Source organism: Rhineura floridana, chromosome 3 (assembly GCF_030035675.1).
Source record: "Rhineura floridana isolate rRhiFlo1 chromosome 3, rRhiFlo1.hap2, whole genome shotgun sequence".
In the NCBI taxonomy this organism is placed as follows: domain Eukaryota; kingdom Metazoa; phylum Chordata; class Lepidosauria; order Squamata; family Rhineuridae; genus Rhineura; species Rhineura floridana.
In genome coordinates, this window is record NC_084482.1 from 150,123,631 (window position 1) to 150,141,831 (window position 18,201).

At 40.8% G+C, this 18,201-nt stretch overlaps 1 protein-coding gene across 1 annotated transcript in view; it reads left to right on the forward strand.

The window, feature by feature from the left end:
- Positions 1-3,503: 3,503 nt before the first annotated feature.
- NCKIPSD (NCK interacting protein with SH3 domain) overlaps positions 3,504-18,201 on the forward strand; it is a 135,201-nt gene continuing 120,503 nt past the window's right edge. Inside the window, exon 1 of the mRNA XM_061618335.1 lies at positions 3,504-3,834. Coding sequence (XP_061474319.1) covers positions 3,664-3,834 — 171 coding nt within the window. The 5' untranslated portion in view covers positions 3,504-3,663. The remainder of the gene's footprint in view (positions 3,835-18,201) is intronic.

The following is an 18,201-nucleotide window of genomic DNA, read 5'->3' on the forward strand; positions in this document are numbered from 1 at the left end:
ATTCACAGAAACAGAAGCAAAAGAAAATGCTTCACAAAAATTGCAAAGTAAATCAGACATATTTAAAGTGACTATCTGAACTATATCAACTGTCTTATTATTGTTGCTTCCTCCCTGCTAAAACAAGATCAGAATAACACATGTCTTGTTTCTGTTATTTGGGCTGATTGCAGGTATTGCCACTACTCAGCATATGCTCAGAGGCACATGTTACCAAATTCTTCCAAGACACACAGGAAGTGGTTTGAACTGTCAAAGACTGGATTGCTGATGCTGCAGGCAGCTCTCTCACGCATGGCTGGAATGGCGCTCCTTGCCAGGTGGCACAGGTGCTTCCACAGTAAAAAGTGCTTCAGGTGCCCTGGAAGCACTGTTTACTGCACATGTCTGCTCAAGTGTAGGGGAGGATGGCACAGAGAGAGAGAGAGAGAGAGAGATCAAGCACAGAGTGCTGGTGGTGGCTGCCCCTTGCCTGCCTGCTTGAGTGTATGTATGGAGAGGAGAACTGTGCTCAAAACTTTAGATTGCCATAGCAAAATGCTACATGATAAAAGAAAAAAGGCAAGGCAGGAATCCCTGGATGCATTTTGGATGAAGCCTTCAAGTAGTCTGTATGCAAGGCTTACCTGACCTGGTGGTTTCATTTCAGACAAGCATATTGTTAGTTTTGGATAAAAAGTTTGCTGAAATATGTTGAACTGCTCTTCTTTTTGGTGGTGTAGGAACCTATCCCTATTCTTTCCATGTTATTCCTACCTCTGGTACTAACATTTCTGTTAAATAAGTAATATCTAGGAATGCATATACTTCATTAACTAAGGTATTACTATATATACTATATCTATTTTTGACCTTGTTTGTTTTTAATGTTATGTTTTATCATATTGTATTTTTATTGTATTGTTGGCATTTTAATCTGTCTTTTCTTGTGACCTGAAGAGAGAATGTCTAAAAATAATGTCAAAAAACAAATTCATTTCTTTAAAACGTTTGCTGCACTGATGTGGGGAGACTGAGAATAATTATTAATGTAAGGGGAAAAAACAGAATTGCATAATAAAGCTGTTGAAAATAGTGAAGGGGGAATGAGAGTTGCCCAAATTTATTTGCAGATGGTGGCAATGTGGTGACTAATGGATTTGGATCAAACCAGGCCTGTAGCCAGCCTAAAAGTTCAGGGGGGGGCACCAAAAAAGCAGGGGGGAATGAATATTTTCTGTAATAAATTTAAATTTTCTGAAGGCAGAAACATTTTAGAGGGACAGCCACGTAAGTCTCCTGGCTGCAGGCCTGAATCAAGCCCACTGGGTTTCTGGACCCTGTTTCAGCATAATAATAGACAAACCACAGGCTGCTATGGATTGTTAAGAACCCATTATTAAAGGAATTGTAAACAAATTGGAATAATTAGATGCAGTGCTTTTTTGTGAGTACAGTCACCTCTTTTTTTGCTGTCCATGGTAGCCATTTTGTGCTGGCACCCATGGCACTTTTACCAAGAACATCTCATTTTACCACCTTCCCCCTAAAAATCACTGATTAGATGTAAATTCAGAGGTTCCATTAATAACACCAAGTTTTTACAATGAAAAATACACATCTGGTTGGCCACTGTGAGAAAAGAATACTAGACAGACAAGGCCCGATACCACAGGGCTCTTCATATGTACTTAAAACATGAGATAAGGAAGGTGCGTGGGATACACCACTTTGGGAAAGGTCTGGATATAAATGAAATTTGATCATGTCAGGGAGAAGCAGATGAGAGCAAGCCAGGACTGAAGGCAAACCTGACGGCAATAGCAGAGAACAAGCTAGGTAAATGTAAGCTAGAAACACCAAAACTCAGATTCAGCTGGAACAGGAAGTCCAGCCTTTGAAGGATACAATGGCTAGCCTGGGTGGGCAGAGTCATTCCAGAAGGTGATTCACTGAGAAGGCTACCAACTGTCATTCATTCACACATGGGGAAGCTACATACACATCCAGCAGTGCCTGAAAGGACTTTTAAAAACGATGAGATATTATTTTATAATATGCTGGAAGAGTTTCAGTACTTCCAAAGTGAACATTTTTACATTTGGAAACAGTATGAGGTAAACAGAAACTTAGCTACAAAAAGTGTTGGTTTTTTCCCAGGATTAAAATCTCCTAAAGGGTTAGTGTGGTGTAGTGCTTAAGGTGTTGGACTATGACCTGGGAGACCAGGATTTGAATTCCCACCTAGCCATGAAGCTCACTGAGTGACCTTGGGCAAGTCACTGCCTCTTAGCCTCAGAGGAAGGCAATAGTAAACCCCCTCTGAATACCCCTTACCACAAAAATCCTATTCATAGGGTCACCATAAGTTGGAATCAACTTGAAGGCAGTCCATTTCCATTTTCCAAAGGGCTACTGTTAAAATTTAATGATATGCTATTAAATCATGATATGCAGGGGTTGGGGAAGGCTTAAAATGGAAAGCTAAGTAGGTTAATAACTGTGGTATGGAAAAATGTGGCTAACTATTTTTACATATGAAAATAGTTGCCGATTACCAGTTGCTGAGGATCTTGAGGAGAGTGCTATTGCGCATACGGCCTGTTGAGGGCTTATGTATTTATTTTCTTACATTTGTATCGGCCAAAGCAGATGTGGTTTCCAGGTGGTCTCCCATCCAGGCACTGACTGACCAGACCCAGATCTGCTTAGCCTCAGCAAGGCAGTGGCCTCATATGCTTCAGACCTCACCCTGGGACCATACCCTGGGTTTCCCACAGGCATCTTGTTGGCCACTTTGAGAATGGGATACTGGACCAGATGGGTCTTTGGTCTGATACAGCAGGGCTTTTCTTGGGTTCTTAATCTGAGGGAGCATCTTTGGGTTGGATCCAAGCAAAGCTAATTCTAACCAATTCTCATGGATGGGAATGGTGCAATCCTATACTTGCTTACTCTCAGAAATAAATCCTACTTTGATAAATGGGGCTTGCCCCCAGGTATTACTACTACTACAACTACTACTACTATGTGGATGCACTTTGAGTTTTTAGGATGCTGTAATGCAGACATTTATAATTATTTTTCAGAAAGTTAAAAATAATATTAAATGTTGCTAACTATTATTTTTTCTTTTACTGATAGATAAACATCAACCCATCTGTTACAGATACAGCTTTTACACCGCCATGTATCTTTTATCTGTTAAAAATCAAATAAATAAAAAGGAAACAGCCGGGGAATTTCCCCACTCACTGCTGAGTTATTGAGAAGTGGGTACTTGATGTAAGGCAAGCCTGTATGAGGGGGAGGAGGAGCGTTAGAGCGGTCAGTGTAAAGGAGCATCCGAGATGTGCCCTGAAGCCGACGGATAGGGGGGGTGGTGGAACGCGACGAACGACATAATAGCCGCTCGAGGCGCTATTGTTCTACAGCGAGGCTGCCCGGTCGCACTTTCTTTTCCTCAAGAACAGCCCAGCAGGTGGCGCTGCGGTACTGCAGAACGGAAGGGGGCGTGGCTGCGCGTTGACATCACCGGGGATGGTGACGCAGGCCCGGGGCAGGGGCGGAGCGTCCGGAGCCGTGTTTACCTCAGGAGCCGGCGGCGGCGCTTGAGTGGAGGGATCCCGGTCCACAGTAGTTCCTCGTTTGTCTTCCTCCTCCTCCTCCTCTTTCACCGCCACCATGTACCGGGCCCTGTACGGCTTCCGCTCGGCCGAACCCAGCTCTCTGGCCTTCGCCGCCGGCGAGACCTTCCTGCTGCTTGAGCGGAGCAACCAGCACTGGTGGCTGGTGACCCGGGCTGGTTCCGGGGAGACGGGCTACGTGCCGGCCTCTTACCTGCAGCGCCTACAGGTCAGGCAGGGGGGCGAAAGGGGGGCGAGGATGAGGCGGCGGGGTCAGCTGCCTTATCAGGGCACAAGCCCAGGCTCCTGTCCTCCTCCTCGTCGTCCTGCTGTTCGCTTGGGAAGGGGGGGCTCTCCCTCTTAAGGTGGGCGGGCACGCACACAGGTCCGGGGTCAAGGCAGAGTCCAGAACCTGAGTCTGTGCTGGAATGTGACGGAAGAAGGTCAGATAGGCTAGCCTGGATCCACTCCATTTATCTCTCCTTTTTTTTTTAAACCCGGACAGAGGGGACTTCTACGTAAGAAGGCTCACTGAAATAGTCACCCAAGTTTTTATAGCTGCAGTGAGAAGGGTTACATGGCTTTGGCTTCCCAGTGCCATCTTTGCATGTATGGCTGTCTCCCATGATAATTTGTGGGAAGGTTTTTTGTGCAACTTCTTGCACAGAAGCACTTTTGATCTAGGAAAGAAAGGGGTGAAGTGGCCCTGATGCTTATTATCTAGAGAGGTCCTAGGAGTGGGCACATGTTGTGAATGATGTGTATACCTTCTCAAAAGGTCAGTGGAGAGATCCATGGACACTAGCTAACTTGATCATGGGTTGCCACAATGTATGCTTCTTTAGTTTGTGTCAAATGGCACAGGCCCTCCATTGAGGAGATGGGCTGCTTGCCATACTTTATAGGAAATGTTTACAGGTTAGGATCAAATGACAAGACTTATGAGATTTGAAGAGGGCTGTGGGTTGGAGATACTGTCACAAAGATGTAGCCTCACTAAAGGAAGCCTTCACTTACAATGCAAGATATGGAGTATTAAGTGACTCTGTGTAAGCACCTTTCTGTCGCAGGTCTTTATAGCTCTTTTGTGGGTGTTTGTCTTTGGCTTGTCCCGCAGTGGCCTTGTACTGCTCCTGGGATACACTTTACTGTTCTGTGACTTATTAGACATGTGGGATTTTATTTGCAATGGGCAAAAATCTTAAAATAAAATGAGTATTTTTCAAAGAATGCTGTGCAACCTTACATCAGCATTGACACCACTGAGCGAAAAAAAGAGAGTGTAAGGTGGGAGGAGTGGGGCATCTAGTTACTTCCAAATATTACTATTTGAGATGAAAGCAAAACAGTGGATGGGATCACATAGGTGGAAATGAAAATATCCAGCCTTACTTAAGTAACAAAAAAGAGAAAACAGTAGAGATGTGAATGGTGGGATAGTATCCCAGATGTGGAGCATCCTAAGAGGCTTAGTCCACACCAGCATCTCATTGCACAAGGGGCATGATATACTTTTTGGTGTGCATTAAGTCCTAACTTTCATTCCAGCAAGTTGAGCTCTAATACGGGCAGGTTCAAGGGTGAGCTGCATATTACTAAAGGTATTCATGGTATTTTCAGAAACAAATCATGAGAAAAAGCTAGCAGTCTCTCCCCCCTTATCACTAGTGTTTGTGACACCAGTGACACATCTTTTGCACCTGATCTCTGTGCAAAATATATAGCTCATTGGAGCTGGAGTGTATTGATATGGATGCAATGTGAAGGCATTTGTAATGCTGAGAGGCAAAAGGAAAAGCTATGTGGCAGTTACTCCCAAAGGAAGCATGTGTTGGATGATAGCTATTACAAAGGTTGCAGAGCTTGACTAATGCATGTATCTCTTGATGTCGTTATATATTCTCCTATGTGTCTACACACACATAATCTAGTAGCTGTTTGGAAAGCGTCTCTGAAGTTGGCTTTCTGCGTCTACTGAGAATACTGTGACTCCATGAATACAGAGGAGAGCAGCGTTGGTTGCAAGCCACCTTCTAATGTGGAATATAATAGAGAGAGGCTAATAACAGGCCTGTCCAACTACTGATGAGGGGGCCAGACGGCTAAGCCTGAACAAATGTTGTAACAATAGTGGCAGTAATTATAGCCAAGTCAGACATGTTAGCAATTATGGAAAGTGAAAGAACAGATTGCTTCAGCCCAAATAGGAATCAGAGTGATGAGTGATAACACCCTCTTCTCTAGTGTGAGGGTGTATTTAGTGGAGAATTCCTAGGAATAGTATAAACATTGAAATGTGAATTTTCTTTGGAACAAACGCAGTTTGAGATAAAGTGTTTTGTTCTAATGCTAGTGACTTGAAATTGTGCCTGAAATAGCTGCATTAAAAAAAAATGCTTTTGTGCTTAATGGTTATAATTTATACACTAAGAGCCAAGCTAGATGTGATTGTCACGTAGTTTACTTTTGCATCATTGATTCCCCTCCCCAAATAGCTTGTGTGTGTATGTGGAGCCAGATTGGGACTATGGTATGGGAGGTGGGGGTTCTAAGTCTTTGCCCCCATTTGCAGTCCTGAACAGAATCTCACCACCCCCAATTGTTATTTGCAAAGGGAGGAAAGCTCCCTACTGTTAGTTATCAGTTTATGCCACATTTTTTATATTTTCATGCACACATAAATACTTGAGCTGCTGAATTTCTGAAAAATGCAAAGATCCTCCAGTTCTCTTTTTTTTTCAATTAATTTTTATTCAGATTTTCAAAACCAAAACAATACAAAAAGAAAAAACACAAATTAATAACTAATACAATAAAAAGAGAAAAAAAAAACTATTGACTTCCGATTTGTCGTAGTTCAGCTATAAGTCTATAATATATAACAAGCCTGTCTCTTAATAGATGAGATATATGTCCATCAATTTTTTTCTAGATAGACATGTCAATTAATCCAACTCTTCAAGTCTACTAAATCCAGTAATTTCAAATCACTCTTCTTCCTTTATCTGTGTTGATTCCATCTTCCATCTTTACGCACCCAATAATCTTGCTGTCATAGTCATATAATAAGAGTCTGATAGGGATTTCCTTCATCACAAATATTTTCTTGCCATCATTTCCGATCATATCACTGAAGTATTGTTGCAGAACCGCATCTCTGTTCCTCTTTTTTACAGAATGCACTAGCACATCTCTTGAAGGGTTTTTCATTGTCACAAAACAGGAATTAATTCTGTAAACTTTCTCCATTTCAAGTTCCATCAAATCCTTCCAGTCCATGAATTTTTTCGAACCGATGATATCTTTATCTCCAATCTCTTCACCAATTCCTTCAGGGACAGCGCTGAATTCCAAACAGTAATATTTGTCTCCAGGATCTATCACAGCCAGGGAATCCAAATCTTTTTCCAAGACCATATTTAATCCAATCTGTAGGGCTTGAACCTTCCCTTTAATTTTTCTTTCATCCTTTTTTAATTTTCCAAATTTATCTTTGTTCTCCTTTCTCATAGAATCCTGAATTTCTTTCAGCTCCTGTCTCATTTCGCCAAATTCACTTATCATCATTTGTCTGTTATGTCTGAGTTCTTGTTTTGTTAGCTTAATCTCATTCATTATTTTCTGAAACATATCTAAAGAGAAAGTCCCTTCTTGTACATCCATGATCTCAACCACCTTCTTGATTGTCATTCTTAAAACTAAAAAAACACAGTCCCTTCAATTTCCAATGTCCCAAGCAAAGAACAGTTTATTTCTTTATCCAGTTACAAAGGAGTTAATCTTTCAAGCCAGCTGACGTCACCCTCTAGACAAGACAAACTGCCTTATCTCTTGTATGTCCAAAAGTGCCAAAACAACTTTAATTCACAGCATCCAAATAATTAGTAGCAGGAAGAATGAGCAGATTCATCAAAAAAAAAAGTAGACCGGAAAAAATAGTCCCAGACATATATTACTCAAAAGTCTTATAAATCAAAAAAAAAAATTTCTCTTTAAATTAGAAACCCCTCAGCCGTTTATAATCTTTATAATGCTGATTTCCATGCCAGCTTTTTGCAATAAAAATAAAAGATAGGCTATTTTTATTTTCTTCCCCTTAGTTCCGTGAATAAAAAAGAAGGTTATGACTCACCCAGGTTTCTTAATTGCTGGTTCTTTGACAAATCTCTTTAACTGTATAGATAACAAAATAATGAGCCTAGACAGGAGAATGCTTGCCTGTTAATCCGTTTTTCTTTGTAGAAAAAAAAACGGCTCACTTAATCAGCTGAGCTAGCTAGAAATCCTAGCTCCGTCCGAGCTGCTGGAAGACCTTCTTTCACAGACAAATTCTGATGAATTCCAGTCTCCAACAAACACAACAAAGCTGTGTGGGAAATCTCTACGTTTCTTCCTTATCCGGAAGACATTATCCCCAGTCAAAAAGCCCTTCTGACTGGTTTTAAAACTGAAAAAGTTTCATCCAAGACGGGAGCCCGTCTCAAAGGCAGCATAGGCGGAGCGATCCTCCTGGGAAGTCCCAAGATCCTCCAGTTCTCATCCTCCACCCCCAAATCAGCATGTGTACAAAGTCCTATAATGTTCAAAATGCACGTGTTAGGTAATACAGGAAATTAATTTGCGTGGGGATGTTAAAGAAATATCTTAAAATGTACTTCTGCTTTTCTTATTGCTGTGATATATACCAATGAGTGATCTGCACAATATATGGTATTATAAATTACTGGATTTAATCCACAGTTTATTACAAACTTAGTCTTATTTGCGCTGTGCGCTCTCAGTAATTGGCAATTATTTGGAAGGTCTAGAAATGGAGCACACCTACTGTCAACATATATTAAAATAATTTTTAAAAGATAATGGAATACAATTTCAAGATGACTTTTTGAAATTGCTAGGCTTATCCTAAACTATCAAACCAAAGTGCCAATGTGCATATTTGTACAAAATTTGGCATACATTGTTCTACATTGTTTTCAAATGATCGTGAATTTCAAAATTAAACGTTAAAGATAGTTGAAAGTAGGGTACAGCTCATTCTGTGGCAAAAAAAGAATGAGCACCCTTTCTTTTTTTAACAGGAAATGTGACCTTGAACGAATTTTTGGAGGAGTGATAGATTTTTATTTAAAACTATATACATCATCTTAACATGTAAAATAATTCTGCAAAATTTCAACAAAATCTATGTCCAATGCAACACTCAAGTGCTGGGTTTTATTATACATGGAATGCCCCATCGGTCTTTATCTTGTGGAGAAGGTGGCTGAGTTTGGCATCATCACCAGGGCTGTGGAGTTGGAGTCGGAGTTGGAAGCAATTTTGGGTGGAGTCGGAGTCGGAAGCAATTTTGGGTGGAGTCGGAGTCGGAAGCAATTTTGGGTGGAGTTGGAGTTGGTAGAAATGTACTGACTCAGACTTCAAAATAAAATTAATATTTTAATATTAATATTAATTTATTAATACATTAATATACATTTGCCATTTATGAAGGAGTCAGAGTCGGAGTCAGACAGTAGAAAAATGAATATACATTTGCCATTTATGAAGGAGTCGGAGTTGGACAGTAGAAAAACAGAGGAGTCGGAGTTGAAGGTTTGACATACCGACTCCACAGCCCTGATCATCACACTACTGTTTCTTCAGGCAAATTGCTGAAAAGGTCTGTGGTGCCTCAGGAGCACTGGCCTTCATCCTCTTCAGGCTTCCTCATGTTTCCATTCTGGCTTTTTGAAATGGTCTCCTTTGCCCCAGTGCCTGCCAACAGAATGATGGGGCCAGCATAAACATGGTGAAGCCTTTGCCCTTCCTGTTGGTGGCTGTACCAAATCCTGCCAACACACCCTTTTATAGGCTTGATAAAGTGGAAATGTGGGATTGGAACCGTGGCAACATAGACCCATCTGTTGTCTGACACTGCTTTTATTTACACTGATGTGGTCTAATATTTGTGTCGCTTACTTCAGGTGTAGCATTTTATATCAAGAGAAGAGTCATGAAGCATGTGGAACAGGTATGGCCAATTATGGCAAGCTGTGCTCTCATCATAAAATTAGTTTTTGGCATCTGCCTAAAATGGACATTGGTCTGGAACCTGTCATTAACTTCATGCTCTGCCAGAATGTACCAGAGAAACCTGTTCTTTTGAACCTTGACTGGCACTTGATGAGGGGGGGAGGGTGGACTACATCTGCACCAGTGGGCTCTGCAAAGAGCTGGATTCCAGCATTCCACGTATCAAGAAACTTGAATGGATCAGACTGCTTTAGGGGTGCAGTTGTCATGGAAGCACCTTTATAAGGTTGTGCACTTAAATGGTCTGTCATAATGCATGCTTTTAAAGTTTTGGGCTTCAGTTGGGTCAGTGTTTTGTAATATTAACCTACTTGAGCCATCTACATGAGCACAGTAAATTCTTATAGACACAGTCAGCCATGTTTGTGACTTGGGTGTGGCTTTTGGGAACAGCTTTTTGAAATTTTAGAAATAATTGCACATCAGAAAAATGTATATGGGGCCTTCCATAGAGGTCCCTGGGGAGATGTAAACTCCTCCCTGACTCTGGCTAGTGCGAAGCCAAATGCTAGCTCACCCCTCCCTGCCTATACATATAATGACAGGATGTCCCCAAACTTGTTTTTATTCAGATTTGAACAAAAGGATCAGTGCATCAAACTTTTATTTAGCAAGCAATTTCATTCCCCATCCATCTTAAAATGTATCTTGGGCCCATTTCTTATGGTACTTTTGTCTGCAAACAAAAGGCTAATAATACCTGATGGATTATCTATAACCCTTCCCTTTTTGGTTTAGGGATTCTCTGTATTGGTTTTTGAGAGGATTTGGTTTTTGAGAGAGCCAATGATGTCAACTCGCAACCGATTAGTTGTGCTTCTGACAACCAGTTTCTCTTCATGTTGAAATTGCCAGCATCTATAGCGCATGCCCTGATCTTCACTCCACATTATTTTATCTTTTCTACATGTTCAAGCACCAGAAATCTAGTTCTTCTGACTTACTGTATAGGTATGGTTGAACTTACTGTTAATTGGCTTGCTGCTTGGTTAATTTAGTTGTGACTGTTTTCCTTACCAGCCTGAAACATTTCTTCCATGAGTTCACTCTGATAAGTGAAATGGAAATGGACTGGCTTCAAGTCGATCCCGACTTATGGCTACCCTATGAATAGGGTATTAATGGTAAGTGGTATTCAGAGGGGGTTTACCATTGCCTCCCTCTGAGGCTAGTCCTACTCAGCTGGCTAGGGCCTGCTCAGCTTGCCACAGCTGCACAAGTCAGCCCCTTCCTTGTCCGCAACTGCCAGCTGGGGGGCAAATGGGCTCCTTGGGACTATGCAGCTTGCCCACAGCTGCACAGGTGGCAGGGCCCCTGAGCCACTCACTGCGGGGGTGATCTTTAGCTGGCCCTTAACACCCAGGAGACACAAGCGGGGATTTGAACTCCACAGACTCTGGATTCCCAGCCAGGCTCTCCTCCCCACTGTGTTAAACCAGCTGTACTTAACAGTAAAATTTAGCTGACCTAATCATACCATCCTGTATTGTAGGATAATTACCCATTGACTCCAAGGATTTGCTAAGTTATCCATCCATTGGTGATAAATCAAAACAAGATGCTTTAAAAAAATTATCTAGTATAGCTAGGCCTCATGAACCTTGGGCATCAGTTGCTAGGAGAGAGTGTCCAGGCTGTTTGTTGTTGTTGTTTTGTGCCTTCAAGTCGATTATGACTTATGGCGACCCTATGAATCAGCGACCTCCAATAGCATCTGTCATGGACCACCCTGTTCAGATCTTGTAAGTTCAGGTCTGTTGGTTAATGACTGTGCTGAGGTATTGATAATCCTTGACAAGTTCAATGTCCTCATTGTCAGCTTTAAAGTTACATAAATCTTCTGTTGTCATTACTTTAGTCTTCTTAACGTTCGGCTGTAGTCCTGCTTTTGCGCTTTCTTCTTTAACTTTCATCGGCTGTTTAATGTAATAGTATTTTCCTGACTCACTGTTTCTGTACCTTCTCCCCATCTTCTTCTTTTATATGCAGTTTCTGTTCTAACAATATATTAATGATGGTAATTACAAGTTGCAAAAATTATGGTAGAAAAACTCCTTAAGGTTGGCTCATTTTAGTGTTTTGTGCTCATTTTTCCTTAGTTTTGTTTTTAACATTTTTTGTTTGGGTGGTATTTCCTGAATAGACTGCTTGGCCTGGTTTTTCAAAATCAAAGTGAGCATTGGAAGGTGCTTGCTTGTATTTACATATATTATTAAATTTATAATCTGCCCTTCCTCCCAGAGGGAGCCCAAGGTGACAAATAAGCGATAAAATACTAAAAACATCTTTAAGACACCATGAAACATATTAAAAAACCATTCCAACACAGATGCAGACTGGGATAAGATCTCTACTTAAAAAGCTTGTTGAAAAAGGAAGGTCGTCTTGTACAAATTATAAGTGGAATAGACTAGAATCCGGCTAGCTTCTGTGCAGTAATATAAATTATACAGATATTAAGTCTTCTGAAAGTAGAAACGAATATTTTATACTGCTCCCCCCAGTGTCAGACAAAACTTTTTATGTGCATTTAAAGTACTTTTCATGTGCTTTTAAATATTGTTGGCTGTTCCTTTATCTGTTGTGTGTGTTATGTGCCTTCAAGTCCATTACGACTTGTGATGACCCTATGAATCAGCAACCTTCAATAGCATCTGTCATGAACCACCCTGTTCAGATATTCTAAGTTCAGGTCTGTGGCTTCCTTTATGGAATCAATCCATCTCTTGTTTGGCCTTCCTCTTTTTCTACTCCTGTTTTTCCAAGCATTATTGTTTTTTCTGGTGAATCGTGCCTTCTCATTATGTGTCCAAAATGTGATAACGTCAGTTTCATCATTTTAGCTTCTAATGATAGTTCTGGTTTAGTTTGTTCTAACACCCAATTATTTGTCCTTCACGCAGTCCATGGTATGCGCAAAGTTCTCTTTCAACACCACATTTCAAATGAGTTGATTTTTCTCTTATCCACTTTTTCACTGTCCAGCTTTCACATCCATACATAGAGATTGGGAATACCATGGTCAGAATAATCCTGGCTTTGGTGTTCAGTGATATATCTTTGCATTTGAGGACCTTATCTAGTTCTCTCATAGCTAGTCTCCCCAGTCCTAGTCTTCTTCTGATTTCTTGACTATTGTCTCCATTTTGGTTAATGACGATGCCAAGGTATTGATAATCCTTGACATGTTCAGTGTCCTTGTTGTCAACTGTAAAGTTACATAAATCTTCTGTTGTCATTACGTTAGTCTTTTTGATGTTCGCGGTAGTCCTGCTTTTGTGCTTTCCTCTTTAACTTTCATCAGCATTCTTCTCAAATCATTACTGGTTTCTGCTAGTAGTATGGTATCTTCTGCATATCTTAAATTATTGATATTTCTCCCTCCAGTTTTCACACCTCCTTCATCTTGGTCCAATCCCGCTTTCCATATGATATGTTCTGTACATATTTTATGTTCCTTTTATTTTATCTTGGTCAGTCAGTGTTGATTAGTCAACATCCCTACTCTTGGTTTAAATTTCCCTTTAATTTCTCTAATCTTTTGGAATAGGGCTCTTGTTCCACCTTTTTTATTATCCTCTTCTATTTCTAAACAATAACTATTGTAAGAGTTCTCTTTGTCCCTACGTACTAGTCGCTGTATTATTGCATTTAGGAATCTGACCGTGTTTCTGTCTCCTTTTTCTTTCCTTCTCTCTTTAACCATTTTAAGTGTTTCACCAGTCATCCACTGAGGTCAATCTCTCTTTTTAATTAAAGGTATTGTCTTTTTGCATTTCCCCCCGATAATGTCTCTGACTTCACTCCATACTTCTGGTTCTCTGTCAACTAAGTTTAACGCCTCAAATCTGTTCCTTATTTGATCTTTATATTTTTCTGGGATGTTATTTAAATTGTATTTTGGCATTATGATTGCCTTGTTCTTCTTTAGCTTTACTCTGATTTTCAGTATTACCAGTTCATGATCTGTACTGCAGTCTGCTCGTGGTCTTGTTTTGGCAGAAAGTATGGAATTTCTCCATCTTCTGCTACCAATTATATAGTCAATTTGATTCCTATATTGACTATTTGGTGATGTCAAAAAGTCAACTTTTTGGTTGCTCAAAGAATGTGTTTGCAAGAAACAAATTATTGGCTTCACAGAATTCAATAAGTCTTTTCCCTGCTTTATTTCTATCTCTGAAGCCCCATTTTCCCATAATTTCTAGTTCTTCTTTGTTTCCTACTTTTGCATCCCAGTCCCCATGTTTATCAGAACATCTTGTTTTGGTCTGTTATCCATTTCTTTCTGTACTTCTTTGTAAAATCTCTCCAATTCCTCTTCTTTTGTGTTTGTTGTTGGAGCATAGACTTGGGTGACGGTTATGTTAATAGGTTTCCCATTAAATCTTATTGATATCACTTGCTCAGACTTTGCGTTATAGCTCCTAATTGCTTTTGCTACATTACTTCTCACTATTGAAACAACCCTGTTTCTTCTTAATTTCTTGTTTCCTGCATAAAATAATTTGTAGTTGCCTGATTGAAAGTGTCCCATTCTCGTCCATTTTAATTCACTCACTCCAAGTATTGTAATGTTGACACGTTCCATTTCTTGCTTGACAATTTCTAACTTTCCCTGGTTCATGCTTCTCACATTCCATATTCCCATTATGTACGTCATACAACTCTGGACTCTCCTTTTGCATCTGTGCTCATCAGCCTCTGGACTTCCATTCGGTTTTGACCTAGTGGCTTCATTAGTCACAGCGCTACTTGTACTTGTCTGTTGTTCTTCCCCAGTAGCTCGATGAGTGCCATCCAACCTGGGGGTCTCATTTTCCAGCACTATCTCATGTTGCATTTTGGTTACTGTGTTCATAGGGTTTTCATAGTAAAAGGTATTCAGAGGTGGTTTACCATTGCCTTCCTTTGTGTCTGGATGCATCTTAGTCTGGTGTCTCAGCTTTGACCATTCTGCCTTGGGTGAACCTGCTAGGCATCTAGTCTCTTCATCTAGACTCCTGATGACATTGCTCTCAGCTTCTTCGACACTCTTAAACCCCCTCACCACGTTAAGGTGTGTATCCTGGAAGGGGGTTATCTGTTAGTCTTGTCTTTTTATTTTTATATATGTGTGTTTGCATTTTTTAGCCTTGTATATCAGCTTGAAATCAATGTTGAGGAAAGATGGTATACAAATCTTTAAAAAATAGTAGGACTTCATATGGAAAGGCAGCAATGAGTCTCAATTTCAAATTTTAGGAACTTTGTTACTGTTTCTCAATTTATAAATTAAGAAATAGTATCAAAGTTCCTGACATTTGGAATTGAGATTCATTGCTGACTTAAGTGCATATGAAGTCTTACTATTTTCTGAGAGAAGAATGTGTTGATAGGATAGGATTACTGCCTAGTTAGGTGTTCACAATGTTTGTAGTGTTGACAAAGGATTTAATTTAAGGCAAGAGGTAAATCTGTAGTCACAAAAATATGATTTGTGGAGGTGACTTGAAATAAATGAGGGACCCCTTAAGTATGTTTATGTTGGAATTGGAATGTGTATACAGTAGGGCCCCGTTTTACAGCGCTTCTCTTTACAGCACTTTGCTAATGTAGCGGTCTCAATTAGATACAATTAGACTAAAGCCCCACTCATACGGCACTTGTTTCGCTTTTATAGCAGTTTTCGGGCATTGCACACCATTCCATTCAATGAGTTCCACTTTTTGGCAGTTTTCACTTTTCGGCTGGGGTCCGGAATGTAACCCGCCATATGAGTGGGGCCCTACTGTATTATATTATGTGCTCCTACTGGGAGGAAGGGCGGGATATAAATCTAATAAATAAACAAATATCATTTGTACTTCACCTATTATCAATGGCCTCTGACCCCTATCTCTAAACACATCTCCCCAAAAAACAAATAGGACCCTACAAATTAAACACTATAAAACCATAGTACAAAGCTAAATAAATTAATAAAAAGTCTAGCAGCAAGACATATATTTAAAATGTCAGAGTTCATACTACAGCATTGAAAACACTGCAATGTAGGCACCAAGTGAGTCTCTCTGGGGAAGGCACTTCAGAAAAATTCATTTACCAGTTACCCACTGTACCTCTTTTGGTGGAGGCAACCTGAGAAGGCCCCAAGCCGTTACAGGTTAAAAACATTGGGCTTGAAAATGGACTGGCAGCATTGCAAATGGTAAGTACTAACATGATATTATCAGAGTAGCCAGCCCAGTGGTTAATCTAGCTGCCTGATTATCTGGACCCATTTCAATCGGGCTTTCGCCCGGGGTTTGGTACAGAAACGGCCTTGGTCGCCCTGTATGATGACCTCTGTCGGGAGAAAGACAGAGGGAGTGTAACTCTGTTGGTTCTCCTTGATCTCTCGGCGGCTTTTGATACCATCGACCATGGTATCCTTCTGGGGCGACTCACGGACTTAGGAATTGGAGGCAGTGCTTGGCAGTGGCTGCACTCCTATCTTGGGAATCGCCTCCAGAAGGTGATGCTTGGGGAGCATTACTCGAGTCCCTGGGTACTCCAATATGGGGTCCCGCAGGGTTCAGTTCTGTCCCCCATGCTCTTTAATATCTATATGAAGCCACTGGGTGAGGTCATCAGGAGTTTTGGAGTGCGTTTTCAGCAATATGCTGATGATACGCAACTCTACTTCTCCTTTTCATCTTCCTCAGGTGAGGCTGTCAATGTACTGAACCGCTGCCTGGCCGCGATAATGGACTGGATGAGAGCTAATAAACTGAAACTCAATCCTGACAAGACTGAGATGCTGTTGGTGGGGGGGTACTCTGCCCAGGTGGTTGATGTCAGACCTGCTCTGGATGGGGTTACACTCCCCCTAAAGGAGCAGGTCCGTAGTTTGGGGGTCTTATTAGATCTGCTCCTGTCACTTGAGGCTCAGGTAGCCTCGGTGGCACGGAATGCGTTCTACCAGCTTCGGCTGGTAGCCCAACTACGATCCTATCTGGACAGGGAGAACCTCGCCTCAGTTATTCACGCTCTGGTAACCTCTAGATTGGATTACTGTAATGCACTCTACGTAGGGTTACCTTTGAAGACGATTCGGAAACTTCAGCTAGTGCAGAATGCTGCGGCCAGAGTTCTTACTGGGACGAAGAAATTCGACCATATAACACCTATTCTGGCCCAACTGCACTGGCTACCTATATGTTTCCGGGCCAGATTCAAAGTGTTGGTTCTTACCTATAAAGCCCTTAACGGCATCGGACCGCAATATCTGATGGAACGCCTCTCTCGCTATGTACCTACCCGTTCACTGCGCTCGACATCTAAGGCCCTTCTCCGGGTCCCAACTCATAGGGAGGCCTGGAGAACAACAATTAGATCTAGGGCCTTTTCAGTGGCGGCCCCCGAATTATGGAATGCCCTCCCAGATGAGATATGCCTGGCGCCTTCTTTGTTATCTTTTCGGCGCCAGGTAAAAACCTACCTCTTCGCCCAGGCATTTTAAGCTTAAATTTTATTTTATTTTAAATTTTAACTGTAATTGTATTTTTATTTTAATTTGTATTCTAATTTTGTTTTAAATATGTTTTATATTGTATGCTGTACTCCACACTTGTTCGTTTTTAAATGTGGTTTTATCTTGCTGTACACCGCCCTGAGAGCTCGTTGCTATAGGGCGGTTTAAAAGCGTAAATAAATAAATAAATAAATAAATAAATATTTTGAAATGGTTGAAGTTTCCAGACTGTTTTTAAAGGCTATAATACTTTACATTAATCCAATCAGGATCTTACCAGTATATGGATAACTTAGCTTGGCTATCTCTGTCCGAAATAGGTTTGGGTTGCTTTATAACTTTCAGAGTACATCTATTGCTTCCAGTTCACTGGTGATAGAAGTGTTGATGGCTCCAAGATGCCAATAATAGCGTCTGGAAATGAAACTAAATATTTTTTTTGAAAGCCTGTGTATGTCTGACCAAAAGAGTAGCTTACGGGTCAAAGAGCTGTCTGTTCTTAAGTCTCTTCATTTAATAAGTGTATTGATATTAATTAGTGGCAAGATGCTAAAAGGGAATTTATGTTGCTACACTCACTGCAAGAAAACTGCATCTAATTATAAGTGACAGTGTGTGAAGACAAGAGACAGAATGTATGTTGCCAGTAAGAAATCACTGTTGCAAAAAGTAACCCAGCAGCAAGCTTCATTAATAATGCAGTCAGGTTCCAGGTAAACTCCACATGCTGCCAGAGCTACAGTCAAAGGAAGAAAATCTCCCTTGCTGATGGAACTTCCTAGTGGGAGTGATGAATTAAGAACATAGCAGGCCAATTGAAATAATGTCATTTAAAGTGGGACCCCGATTTAAACTAGGGAATTACACCTGTTAGTGCTACCTGCACATTTCTTTTAAAGTTGATCTACAATTTTCCAATTCCTCCTTTGCATCTTGGCTTCAAGAGGGAAAATGCGCAACCATGTTTATTTTTAAAAACATTTTCTAGCAAATGGATATTTCTGAGTTTTAGCTAGACAATGTGTG